General features: G+C 42.0%; 1 protein-coding gene across 1 annotated transcript in view; it reads right to left on the reverse strand.

Annotated features, from left to right (window-relative positions):
- The window catches only part of gtf3aa (general transcription factor IIIAa), a 25,989-nt gene extending 15,324 nt beyond the window's left edge, over positions 1-10,665 (reverse strand). The window contains exons 1-5 of the mRNA XM_055636904.1: positions 10,291-10,665; positions 5,194-5,294; positions 2,767-2,863; positions 1,592-1,680; positions 1,445-1,518 (exon numbers count right to left, since the gene is read on the reverse strand). Of these exons, the coding sequence (XP_055492879.1) occupies positions 1,445-1,518; positions 1,592-1,680; positions 2,767-2,863; positions 5,194-5,294; positions 10,291-10,512 (583 nt within the window). The 5' untranslated portion in view covers positions 10,513-10,665. The remainder of the gene's footprint in view (positions 1-1,444; positions 1,519-1,591; positions 1,681-2,766; positions 2,864-5,193; positions 5,295-10,290) is intronic.
- Positions 10,666-13,028: the final 2,363 nt, after the last annotated feature.

Raw genomic sequence — 13,028 nt, forward strand, 5'->3', positions numbered from 1 at the left:
CTACAGGTGCACAGTAGAGAGCATACTAACTGGCTGCATCGTGGCTTGGTTCGGTAACTTGAACATCCAGGAGCGGAAAAGACTGCAAAATGTTGTGACCACTGTCCAGTCCATCACCGGCTCTGACCTCCCCACCATCGAAGGGACATATCGAAGTTGCTGTCTCAAAAAGGCTGCCAACATCATCAAAGACCCACACCATCCTGGCTACACACTCACTTCACCGTTGCCATCGGGAAGAAGGTACAGGAGCCTGAAAACTGTAACGACCAGGTTCAGGAACAGCTTCTACCCTACAGCTATCAGGCTATTAAACACGACAGCAAATAAGCTCTGAACTATAACAGACTATTATTATTATTGCACTATATTTGTTTATTTACTTTTTTCACAAGGTACAGGGATGAAGGGGATGGTTGACAAAAAGGGGTTAATGTTTATTTATTATTTTATTTATTATTAATTTATGTTTTTGGTTACTTCATACATATTACTTGTATGTGTATATCAGTTGTATGTATATATATGTCTGTATGCATCTCTAAAAATTGTCTGGGGTATTATTATTATTAATTAATTAATTATTAAATATGGAAGACGGGTTTAGGGAGAAGGGGTGAGATTAAATAAGTTATTCTTCTCACTCCTTTTCGAGCTTGTAAAGAAAAAGTGTTGGACATTTAAATTTTGCTTTATGCTTTTCATTGCTTTGCAAATATTGCCTGGAATGTCCAATTGTTTGACTATTTCGATTTTGTTGTTGTTATTTATTCCTATTTATGTCTTTACTTGTTCGGAACAAATAAACAAATAAATAAATAAATAAATTATTGACTGTGTGAATGTGTATATATATATATATATATATATATATATATATACACACACACATATACACTGAACTTTTTTTCTCCCATTGTGTACTATGTTTATATGTTCTGTTGTGCTGCAGCAAGTAAGAATTTCATTGTCCTGTCTGGGACATATGACAATAAAACACTTTTGACTTGTCTTAACAATTCCTCTAGCCTGTCACTGGTAAAGTCATGATGATGGGATATGTTTAGAGGTAATCTAAATTATGGACAGACATTAAACCATTAAATGCCCCCCTGCCTGCATTTCTGCTTGCTTCTGGCAGCATTGTATTTTAAAGAACAAACAATCCTTCACAAGTATTTTGTGGGAATGAGCAAGGATTATGATAGAGAAAAACAAACGTGGACCAATCTATTGTGCAAGTCTTTCAGACCTATACACAATTGTACCATGAGGTACTGAATAATTCCAATCATAATGAGCAATACATAAAAATATTTGATGTCTTTGTGATCAGCCACCTTGCACGTCAGGAGCATTTTGCATCACTATATTACAATTAGTTGAGGAAACAATTTAAAGGAAAATTGAGTGATTTGAAGAAATTTTGGAAGAAAGGACATACCTGCATGCACCTTTTCATGTTGTTTCAACTGGCTCGGAAAACAAAAACGTTTGTCACACCCTTCATAATTGCATCTAGCAACAAAAATAAGTCAGTATTTCTTCAATGTTTAATTAAAATGAAAATAAATCAAAGCTTAATACCTACTTGAATGCTGGTACTTGTGTGTGGTCGTATTGATGGATTTTGAGTTGTTGATGTTTCTTGAACGATCTACCACATCCTTCAAAGTCACACTGCATGACCAAATACAGATTTGTAATCAATCATTTGCTCTTATGAAAGCAAATATGTCATTCTGTGTGAAAAACATGAAATCTTACTCTAATTATATTTCACTGTTAGCTTGACATTGCAATTTTCACGATTTAAAAAATATAATGAATTCAATTCCTACTCCACTTTATTACAAAACCTGTACCAAATTTGCAGTACTCTGGCATAAGTTGCATTGCCCATGGCTCTTTCTTCAAAATGCTCACAAAAATCAATGTGAACCATTAATGGCCTTTACCCAGTGTTCTGCCCAACATTTATCCATTAATTTTTACAATTAACTGGTTAGGTTGTAATTTCATATTATATGTGGAAGGATTCAGTCATTAAAACTGAAGCTGCACAAATAGGTATAGTACCTTTACAAAATCTTCAAAAAGAAACAAGGCAAGAGCATGTGATGGAGGGAATTAGAAACTATGTAAACAAAAAGATAGTTGGTCCATTTAGCTCATCCGGTTTGGTTTAGGATCTCCTGTTATATTCAGTTAAACTGTTAGCTTGAACCAGACAATTAATTAAATGAAATACAACAAAAATACATGATAATAAAAGATAATACATGATAATAAAATATATAATAACTTCCTTGACCAGAGAAATATTTTGCAGGATATTCATTCTTAATCACCACTAGCCACTAATAGTGATGCATCTTGTGTAGGCCCAAGTGATGCCAGAAGCAGAAGCTTAATTTTTCCATTCTATTTTTGTTCACTCATAAAGTAAACCAGCCTGCCAAACTTGAGTTTGATCTCATACATAACAAACAAGATAGCCAAATGGCCAAAGTACATTTCCTCAGTTTCAGAAAAAGATGACAGTGATTATCAAAAAAAAAGCTGCTTTGTGAAAATTGATTGTACGAACTTCAAGACGAGATATTTATTACTCTTGCAACGATATGTCACCATTTGCTAACAGACTAATTCAGTACACAAGACATTCTCCACCAGTTTTGGAATGGTCTATTCAGGAGTCCTACTTGAATACACTTGTTGTTAATTTTGCAGTTTAGGGAATAGTTAGGGTAGAAGGTTAATTACCAAATAAGGCTTTTCAACAATGTCATGCTTTCTTAAAAGGTGCTTCTTTAAGTTGTCTTTTGTCGTAAATGTTTGATTACATATTTCGTTTGTACACCTGCAAGACATGAATTGTTAGAGGACAACATTATTTTAAGTGCTACAAAATTTAAACTCCACTCCACCAAAGGTGGTAACATTTTCAGCTGTTGCAATTCTGAAGACTGGGATCTTCTTCATAAATCCTTCCTCTATTTTGTGCTCTCGCACCACAATTAGAAGTCTTTTGAAAAATTGTCATCTCTCATATCCTAGATTAGAGTAGATTTTCTGCTGTAAAACTCGTGCACTGTCCCAGTATTAAATGAAAAACTCAAATCACTTGAGAACACTTTGATAAAAATGTCTGCAATGCAACACAGTCAACAATATTGGGCATAATTATACATGGCAAGGACCCTACATATTTATTTTTCTGTATCCCTTTCCATTCCTGCCATTTTGAAGTAGATAATTGGGAGAAATTAGATTCCCAACCAAAGACAGATGTGCGATATTGTTCTAAGTAAGTGTTGGCCCAGGGACACCTGCAAAAGTGGACTTCACATGGCCATGAAACAGTGCGAAACTTTCTCAGATTCCTCATCATTTAGGCTGGCAAATCTGCCCAATCAATCATGGCAAGTAGATCCAGGACAGTGGTCACAGAAGGATGGCTTTAAAACCGAGATGAGAAGAACTTTTTTCACACAGAGAGTGGTGAATCTCTGGTCTCTCTGCCATTGAAAAAAATAAGCCCTTGTGGCTAAGGGGATCAGGGGGTATGGAGAGAAGTATTCTGAATGATCAACAAAAAAATGGCGGTGCAGGCTCGAAGGGCCGAATGGCCTACTCCTGCACCTAATTTCTATGTTTCTATCTTTTACTGAATTAATTTGGTTGATTGAAAAAATAAGCATGTGCAAATGTTAAGTATTCTAAAATTACAACAAAAAAATACTTTGATGCATTTGTAAATGTTTATACCTGGTGCAATTCTAGGCACACAGCAACATGGATTACTCTCAACTGTCTTCAAAATGCCCAGGAATCTGCTCAATTGTATTAAAATTGCAATTTACGGCACACAATACACATTACAATGGTTCACAACTGATCACCATTTAAAGGCCTATCAGGGATGGACAACATATACTGCCTTGTAGCAGTATCCAATCTCATGGATGTAAATAAAAATAATGGAAATAAGGGAAAATACTAAAGAATTTAGGTCTAATATGTAATCAAAATAGCAGTTTGAGTAAACCAAAATAATCACTCAGATATTCATATTAATTGCTCAAATCAGAATGTTCTGAAGTGATATGCTAAAAAACTTGCAACACAAAACAGGGTCAAGAGCCAAGAGCGTTTTATCGTCATATGTCCCAGATAGAACAATTAGATTATCACTTGCTGCAGCTCAACAGAATATGTAAACATAGTACTCTGTAAACAATATGATAAACAAGAGAAAAAAGGTTCAGTGTACTTGTGAATGTACACATATACACACATACAAAAAACAAACAATCGTAGTGCAATAATAATAGCTTATTGTAGTTCAGAGCTTATTTGAGGTTGTATTGTTTAATAGCCTGATGGCTGTAGAGAAGAAGCTTTTCCTGAGCCTGGACGTTACAGTTTTCAGGCTCCTGCACCTTCTTCCCGATGGCAGTGGTGAAATGAGTGTGTGGCCAGGATGGTGTGGATCTCTGATGATACTGGCTGCCTTTTTGAGGCAGCGACTCGGATAAATCCCTTCGATGGTGGGGAGACCAGTGCCGGTGATCGACTGGGCAGTGTTCACAACTTTTTGCAGTATTTTCCGCTCTTGGACGTTCCAGTTGCCGAACCAGGCCATGATGCAACCAGTCAATATGCTCTTTACAAAGCCAAAATCGCACAAACTCATGCATGGCAAGTTTGGGGCAGCAGTGCAAGAGACAAACAAGACAAAGGCAAGAAAAATGCCGAGGGCACCCTTTACAGAAATTACGTATTCCCAAATTCTAATGGTGTACTATTGCCAAAAAGTTACAAAAATCTGTGCAAGGCTTTGTGTGAATTTTAATAAAACCACAAGGTATTCAAATTTTGATATTTTTAAACTGTAACAACTCTAAAGAAATGTGTAGAAAGGAACTGCAGATGCTGGTTTAAACCGAAGATAGACACAATAAGCTGGAGTAACTTAGCGGCACAGGCAGCATCTCTGGAGAGAAGGAATGGGTGATGTTTCGGGTCGAGAACCTTCTTCAGTAGTAGTCTGAAAAAGGTTCTCGACCCAAAACAACACCCATTCCTTCTCTCCAGAGATGCTGCCTATCCTGCTGATTAACTACAGCTTTTTGTGTCTAATAACTCTGAAGAAACATCAATATAAATCACTTCAACATGCAAACTGACCTGAATGTTTTTTCTCCTCCATGAATATGAATGTGTCTTGTAAGGTGACCTTTTCTAGCATAGCGTTTATTACAACCTTCATGTTCACATGAGAATGGTTTCTGGAGGGAAAGAAAGCATAAACTTACTTGTTTTACTACTAGTTCCATTTGCAAACTGCAGGCTAAAGTAAAAAAGCTTTAACTGAAGGACTTCATGTACAACAGCTGTTTCATTCTCAACTGTTTTGTCTGTCCTTTTACTTCTGTTACAGTGACTTTTACTTCTGCTGTTTAATCACAACCTTAATTAACTTTATCTTTAACATCCAAATTTCCAGTGAAACATTTATTCTTCTCTATTCTTGTTGTTTTTCCCTCACTTGTATTGCTGCCAAAGTTACCTTAAAGGTTACACTTGAGAATTCTGGTACACAACTGCTTTTAACCATTCTTTGCCCGATCTTACTTTTAGAGATCTTCTGCCATATCTGTTCTAGACCTCTGTACTCTAACATCATCTTAAAATGCATGTTTATGACTGCGTCATTATCTTGAACAGCCATTTGCATGACTTTTTTTTGTATCCTCCCTACTTAACATAGCTTTCAAGCTTCTATCATGTATTCCCACTGCCTTATCCATAAATCTACACCTCACACATTTCTATCATAATCCCTTACATTGTCGTTCAGCAGTAACAGCTATTCATGAGCGCAACTTGCAGCCCTGCTATTCACAAGTGTTGAACATAAGGAATACACAATACACAATGGCCGCTTGAACCTGCACTGCTAATTAATAAGATCAATCTTATTAATGGGTGGCACAGTTGTGGAGTTGCCGCCTTACAGTGCCAGAGACCTGGGTTTGATCCTGACCACAGGTGCTATCTGTATGGAGATTGTACATTCTCCCTGTGACCGTGTGGGTTTTGTCCGGGTGCACCGGTTTCTTCCCACATACCAAAGGTTAATTGGCTTCTGTAAATGTGAATTATCATTAGTGTGTAAGATAGCACTAATGTACGGAGTGATTGTTGGTTGGCGCGGACTCGGTAGGCCGAATGGCCTGTTTTCTCACTGTATCTCTAAAGCCTAATGTAAAGGCTAATTAGTCAGATTAGATGAGCATGATTTTCTTTTATAAATTTATGATGTTTGGTAGAATGGCAGGTTTGTTGCTTGAGGCACGAGTGCATCTACTAGCCTCTATTCTCTAGAGAACATAGCATTAACATCATTGAAGATTCAACAGATAGGATGCAAGGAGGCAGCCAAGATATTCAAAATCTAGAGACTCAGTCTTGGATTGCATTTAGGGCAAGATGAGATGTTACTTCACTCTTTGTAACACAGATGTGACACTGGCTGTGGCAAAGCGATGGCAGAACGTCGTCTGACACACAAGCGAATGAACTCTCGACTAAGGGAGGTGAAGGTGTTCAGTCATCAACTTCTTTCAAAGGAGAGATTGCTAAATTTCTGGATATCAAGGGACTAAAAAGATATAGGAATAATACAAAAGAATGGGGCTACCGTAGATCAACTATCATATCGATAAATGTAGGAGCATATTCATGAGGGACAAATTGCCTTCTCTTCCATCTAATTCTTCTGTATTTTGTACAAAGTCATCTGTATACTGACACTGAAAGGATCTAACTAAAATGCACCATGGATGTGGTGTACATCAAAGGCACAAGGTCCAAAAGAGATACCAAACTTAAAGCTGATTGGGGGTTCAGAATGTGGATAGAGAACTGGCTTCGGAAGCTAGAAAACGGGTCCTTTTCACAATGCCAGTATTTCCTTCAGTACTGGGACCCCATAGATGATCTGCTGAAGGCAATATCTCCAAGCTTTGCGGTTTCTCACTAAGCTTTTTGTTAGTGTAGGAGACCAACATAGGCCAAATACTAGTGGATTACCACAAAAACGGGACCTCTCTAAACGGTGGCCTTGGGAAAGGGGGAGATGCTAAGCCAGTCATGTTGCAGTGCAGCAGGCAGTAAAGAAAGCGAATGGCATCCATAGCAAGAGGATTTGACAGGGAGAGAGCTAAAACACCTGTCACGTGCATTTTTGGTCTCCAATCTGAGGAAGGACATTATTGCCATAGAGGGAGTGCATAGATGGTTCACCAGACTGATTCCTGGGATGTCAGGACAGTCTTATGAAGAAAGACTGGATAGACTTGGTTTATACTCTCTAGAATTTAGAAGATTGAGAGGGGATCTTATAGAAACTTACAAAATCCTTAAGGGGTTGGACAGGCTAGATGCAGGAAGATTGTCCCTGGGGAAGTCCAGGACAACCAGAAGGATCTTTAAACTTTTTTTTTCGGACCTCAACTCTCTGCTAAGGCTTCCCAAGGGGACTTCTACATACTCAGTTGGATACTGATCTATGACGGTGCAGTGAGGGTCGAATGGCCTACTCCTGCACCTAATTTCTATGTTTCTATGTTTCAGTGATCCTAACCCTAATCTGTCCCAGGCTCAGCCAGATTCTTTAAACCTTTCGGACCTCAACCATCTAAGCTTCCCAACTTCTACACTCAATACTCTTGACTGGTGAACGTCAATGCCTTTTTGATCACCCCATCTACCTGTGACGTCACCTTCAATTAACTACAGTGGCTTGCAAAAGTATTCATACCCCTTGAACTTTTCCACATTTTGTCACATTGCAACCACAAACGTAAATGTATTTTATTGGGATTTTATGTGATAGACCAACACAAAGCGGCGCATAATTGTGAAGTGGAATGAAAATGATACATGGTTTTCAAATTATTTTACAAATAAAAAACTGAAAAGTGTGGCATGCAAAAGTATTCAGCCCCCCTGAGTCAATACTTTGTAGAACCACCTTTCGCAGCAAATCTTTTGGGGTATGTCTCTACCAGCTTTGCACATCTAGAGACTGAAATTTTTGCCCATTCTTCTTTGCAAAATAGCTCAAGCTCAGTCAGACTGGATGGAGAGAGCCTGTGAACAGCAATTTTCAAGTCTTGCCAACGATTCTCAATTGGATTTAGGTCTGGACTTTGACCGAGCCATTCTAACACATGAATATGCTTTGATCTAAACCATTCCATTGTAGCTCTGGCTGTATGTTTAGGGTCGTTGTCCTGCTGGAAGGTGAACCTCTGCCCCAGTCTCAAGACTTTTGTAGACTCTAACATGTTTTCTTACAAGATTGCCCTGTATTTGGCTCCATCCATCTTCCCATCAACTCTGACCAGCTTCCCTGTCCCTGCTGAAGAAAAGCATCCCCACAGCATGATGCTGCCACCACCATGTTTCACAGTGGGGGATGGTGTGTTCAGGGTGATGTGCATTATAAGTTTTCCACCACACATAGCGGTTTGCATTTAGGCCCAAAAATTTGGTCTCATCTGACCAGAGCACCTTCCTCCACATGTTTGCTGTGTTCCCCACATGGCTTGTGGCAAACTGCAAACAGGACTTCTTATGGCTTTTTTTCAACAATGGCTTTCTTCTTGCCACTCTTCCATAAAGGCCCGATTTGTGGAGTGCACAACTAATAGTTGTCCTGTGGACAGATTCTCCCACCCGAGCTGTGGATCTCTGCAGCTCCTCCAGAGTTACCATGGGCCTCTTGGCTGCTTCTCTGATCAATGCTCTCCTTGCCCGGCCTGTCAGTTTAGATGGACGGCCATGTCTTGGTAGGGTTTGCAGTTGTGCCATACTCTTTCGATTTTCGGATGATGGATTGAACAGTGCTCCGTGAGATGTTCAAAGCTTGGGATATTTTTTTATAACCTAACCCTGCTTTAAACTTCTCCACAACTTTATCCCCGACCTGTCTGGTGTGTTCCTTGGGCTTCATGATGCTGTTTGTCACTAATGTTCTCTAACAAACCTCTGATGCCTTCACAGAACAGCTGTATTTATACTGAGATTAGATTACACACAAGTGGACTCTATTTACTAATTAGGTGACTTCTGAAGGCAATTGGTTGCACTGGATTTTATTTAGGGGTATCAGAGTAAAGGGGGCTGAATACTTTTGCACGCCACACTTTTCAGTTTTTTATTTGTAAAAAAATTTGAAAACCATGTATCATTTTCCTTCCACTTCACAATTATGCGCCACTTTGTGTTGGTCTTTCACATAAAATCCCAATAAAATGCATTTACGTTTGTGGTTGTAACATGACAAAATGTGGACAAGTTCAAGGGGTATGAATACATTTGCAAGCCACTGTATGTATCTGCATCCTAGATCCCACTGATCTACAACAGTCCCCAGAGCCCTACCATTCATTGTGTAAGCTCTGGCCATGATAGGCTTTCCAAAATGCACACCTCACATTCCTCAAGCCATCCGGCCAGCCGATCAAGATACTACTGCAATTTTTGGCAACCAACTTCACTGTCTGCAATACCAACCAATATTGTATCATCTGCAAGCTTGCGAATCTTGCCATGTACATACTTGCCAGCACTTCATTGGAGACCCTTGGACTATCTTTAATCAGACTGTATTCCCTTTATGTGTAGAAAGAAACTGCAGGATGCTGGTATATACCAAAGATAAACAAAGTGCTAGAATAACTGAGCAGGTCACGCAGCATTTCTGAAGAAAAAGGATGGGTGACATTTCAGGTCAGGACCCTTCTTCAAATTCATTTATTCCATTTATCCTAAATCTGTACAGTGTGGCAGTTGGACTGTAATCATGTATAGTATTTCCGCTGACTGGATAGCAGACAAGAAAATTTTTTTTCACTGTACACCTGACAATAAACTAAAAACCAATACACCATTCCTTCCACAGATGCTGCCTGACTCATTGAGTCCCTCCAGCACTTTGTCTTTGAACCAGTTGCAGTTTCTTGTGCCTCCAAAGTACGATTTATACTCATCACTAGTATAATACAAAAACGTGTCTACCCAATCCTTTGCCGCCCAGATTCTAACATATCAAGGCTCCCCGCCGTCCCAGCGTTGCCCTCCACTGGCTCCTCGTGTACAACAAGCCCGCTGGTCCCAACTCTGTCCTGGCCTCTCTGCTCTCAGCCGCCTCCACTCCCTCTGTATCACCGCCTCAGACCGCCCGCCATCCCCTGAAGCCATGGCCACCCCTACCTCCCCCGTGTGCCTGCGCAGGTGCTCTTGTAACCGCCAGTTCTTGGCAAACGTGGCCCCGCAGTCGAAGGAGCAGATGAAGAGGCTGCCGGAGGAGCCGCGTCGCGACAGCCCAGGATTCCGCGTCGACACCCCGGCGGCGGCCGCTGCCGGCTCTGTCTCTCCGGCTGCTGCCCTCCCGGCGGCGGCCACTCCCTCGTTCTCGCGAGGACCATTATCCATGCTCGCGGCTCCGAGTGGACGCTTCCGCGCAAAAATCCAAGAGGAACTCCTCTAGTATATTTGCTTCCGCGGGCGCGAGTTTCCCTGCGCGTGCACGAGCGCTGGAACCCGCTCACCAACGGCCGCGTGCGCGGGTGCTGGAACCCGCTCACCAACGGCCGCGTGCGCGGGTGCTGGAACCCGCTCACCAACGGCCGCGTGCACGAGCCTGGAACCTCACGTCGGGCTGCGCCTGCTCGCGTCGCTCGCCCCTGTCGCGTCACCGCGCTCCGGCCGCCCCGCACCAGCGTTAACGTCACGTGGGCCACAACGGACGCCGGAAAGGCGGTGCATGCGCAGTCGGCGTGGGAGCCGCTGCGCATCTGCTGATGGATGGAGTCAGTCCTGGGTTGCGGTTTATTATTGTCACATGTTCCCAGGTACAGTGAACCTCCTTCCCACTCTACCTCCTGCAAAGATTCTATCCCGTACTCACAATTCCTCCGTCTACACCGCATCTGCACCCAAGCCGAGGTGTTCGAAACCCGGACATCTGAGATGTGCTCGTTCTTTGGGGAACGCGGGTTCCCCTCTTCCAGGATGAGGCCCTCACATGGGTCTCCTCGGTACCGTGCAGCTTTGTTCTTGGTCTCCCTCCCCCAATTGCAACAGGGAGAGAGTCCAACCTAGTCCTCACCTTTCACCCCATCAGCCGTTGCATACAACACATAATCCTCCGATATTTTCATCACCTCTAATGGTATCCCACCACAAGCCACATCGTCCCATCTTCACCCCTTTCCGCAGATACCGTTCCCTTTCCAACTCCCTGGTTAACTCATCCATTCCAACCAAACCACCCCTTCCCTGGGTGCTTTCCCCTGCAGGAGATGCAACAGCCGTCCGTATAAGGTCTGAGCTATAGAGAGAGGTTGAATAGGCTGGGACTATTCATTGCAGCGCAGGAGGATGAGGGGTGATCTTATAGCAGTGTATAAAATCATGAGAGGAATAGATTGGGTAGATGCAGAGTCTTGCCGAGAGTAGGGGAATCAAGGACCGGAAGACATTGGTTTAAGGTGAAGAGGAAAAGATTTAATAGGAATCTAAGGGGTAACGTTTTCACACAAAGGGTAGTGGGTGTATGGAACAAGCTGCCAGAGGAGTTAGTTAAGGCTGGGACTTTCCCAACATTTTAAGAAAAAGCTACATTTCATGGATTGGACAGGTTTGGAGGGAATTGGACCAAACGCAGGCATGTTGGCCTGTTTCCACGCTGTATCACTCTATGACTCTATACCTCCTCCCTCAACTCCATCCAGGGACTCTGACAGTCCTATCAGATGAGGCAGAGGTTCACTTGTACCTCCTTCAATCGAGAGCACATTGACCTATGGCATCACTTCCTGGTTCGGGAGCTGCAAGGCGTACGAACGGCACTAACTAGACAGGATTGTGAAGACCGCCAGCAGGATTATTGGTGCTCCACTCCCTTTCCTGCTGGACATATACAGGAAGAGATGTATCAGCAGAGCCATCTCCATCATCAAAGACCCCTACCACCCATCGCATCACATATTCTCCATCCTGCCATCTGGGAAGAGGTACAGGAGCATTAGCTGCAAAACCAGCAGGATGCTCCTCAGCTTCTTCCCGCAGGCTATAAGACTGATAAACGGACTTTGCCCCCTGCCAAAGTATCGCGTACCAACCACCAACCTGGACACACTGCAGCGGAGCCACTGTCGTGCCGCTGCCGATCGGAACGCCTGTTGAATGTTTAGTAGAGCCATCTCCCTGGGTAAATTTGTTCATGATATATGTATTTTTATTTCTATTTATTTTTAATGCACACTGAATGGACACTGGTTGAGCAACGTTTTTTTGTTTCCTCTGGGTATGTGAATACTCAGGAAATGACAATAAAGTTATACAATACAATACAATCTACTGTATCCGCTGTTCCAGGTGTGGACTCATAAATAGTATATCGGCAAGACCAAGCACAGGATCAGCGATTGTTTCGCTGAACACCTCCTTTCAGTCCACATAGGCTTACGTGAACTCGCAGTTACTAAACACTTTAACTCCCCCTCCCATTCTCATACTGACCTTTCTGTCCTGGGCGTCTTCCACTGTCAGAGTGAGGCCCAATGCAAATTGAAGGAACAGCACTTCATATTTTGCTGAGGCAGTTTGCATCCTAGCGTTATCAATATTGATTTCTCCTTCAAGTAACCCGTGCTTTCCCTCTCTGTCCCAACCCCATCCCAGTTCTCCAACTAGCTCTACTGTCCTGATTAAATATTACAATACAATACAATTTATTTGTTGTCATTTGAACCTCATTGAGGTTCAAACGAAATTTGGTTTCTGCACTCATACACACAAGATAAAGAACCAAGACACAACACAATTTACACAAACATCCATCACAGTGAATCTCCTCCTCACTGTGATGGAAGGCAAAGTCTTATCTCTCTCCTGCACTCCTCATTCTCCTCCCGATGTCAGAGTCAAAGCCCCCGGCGGGCAAT

Source organism: Leucoraja erinacea, chromosome 6 (assembly GCF_028641065.1).
Source record: "Leucoraja erinacea ecotype New England chromosome 6, Leri_hhj_1, whole genome shotgun sequence".
Classification (NCBI taxonomy): Eukaryota; Metazoa; Chordata; class Chondrichthyes; order Rajiformes; family Rajidae; genus Leucoraja; species Leucoraja erinaceus.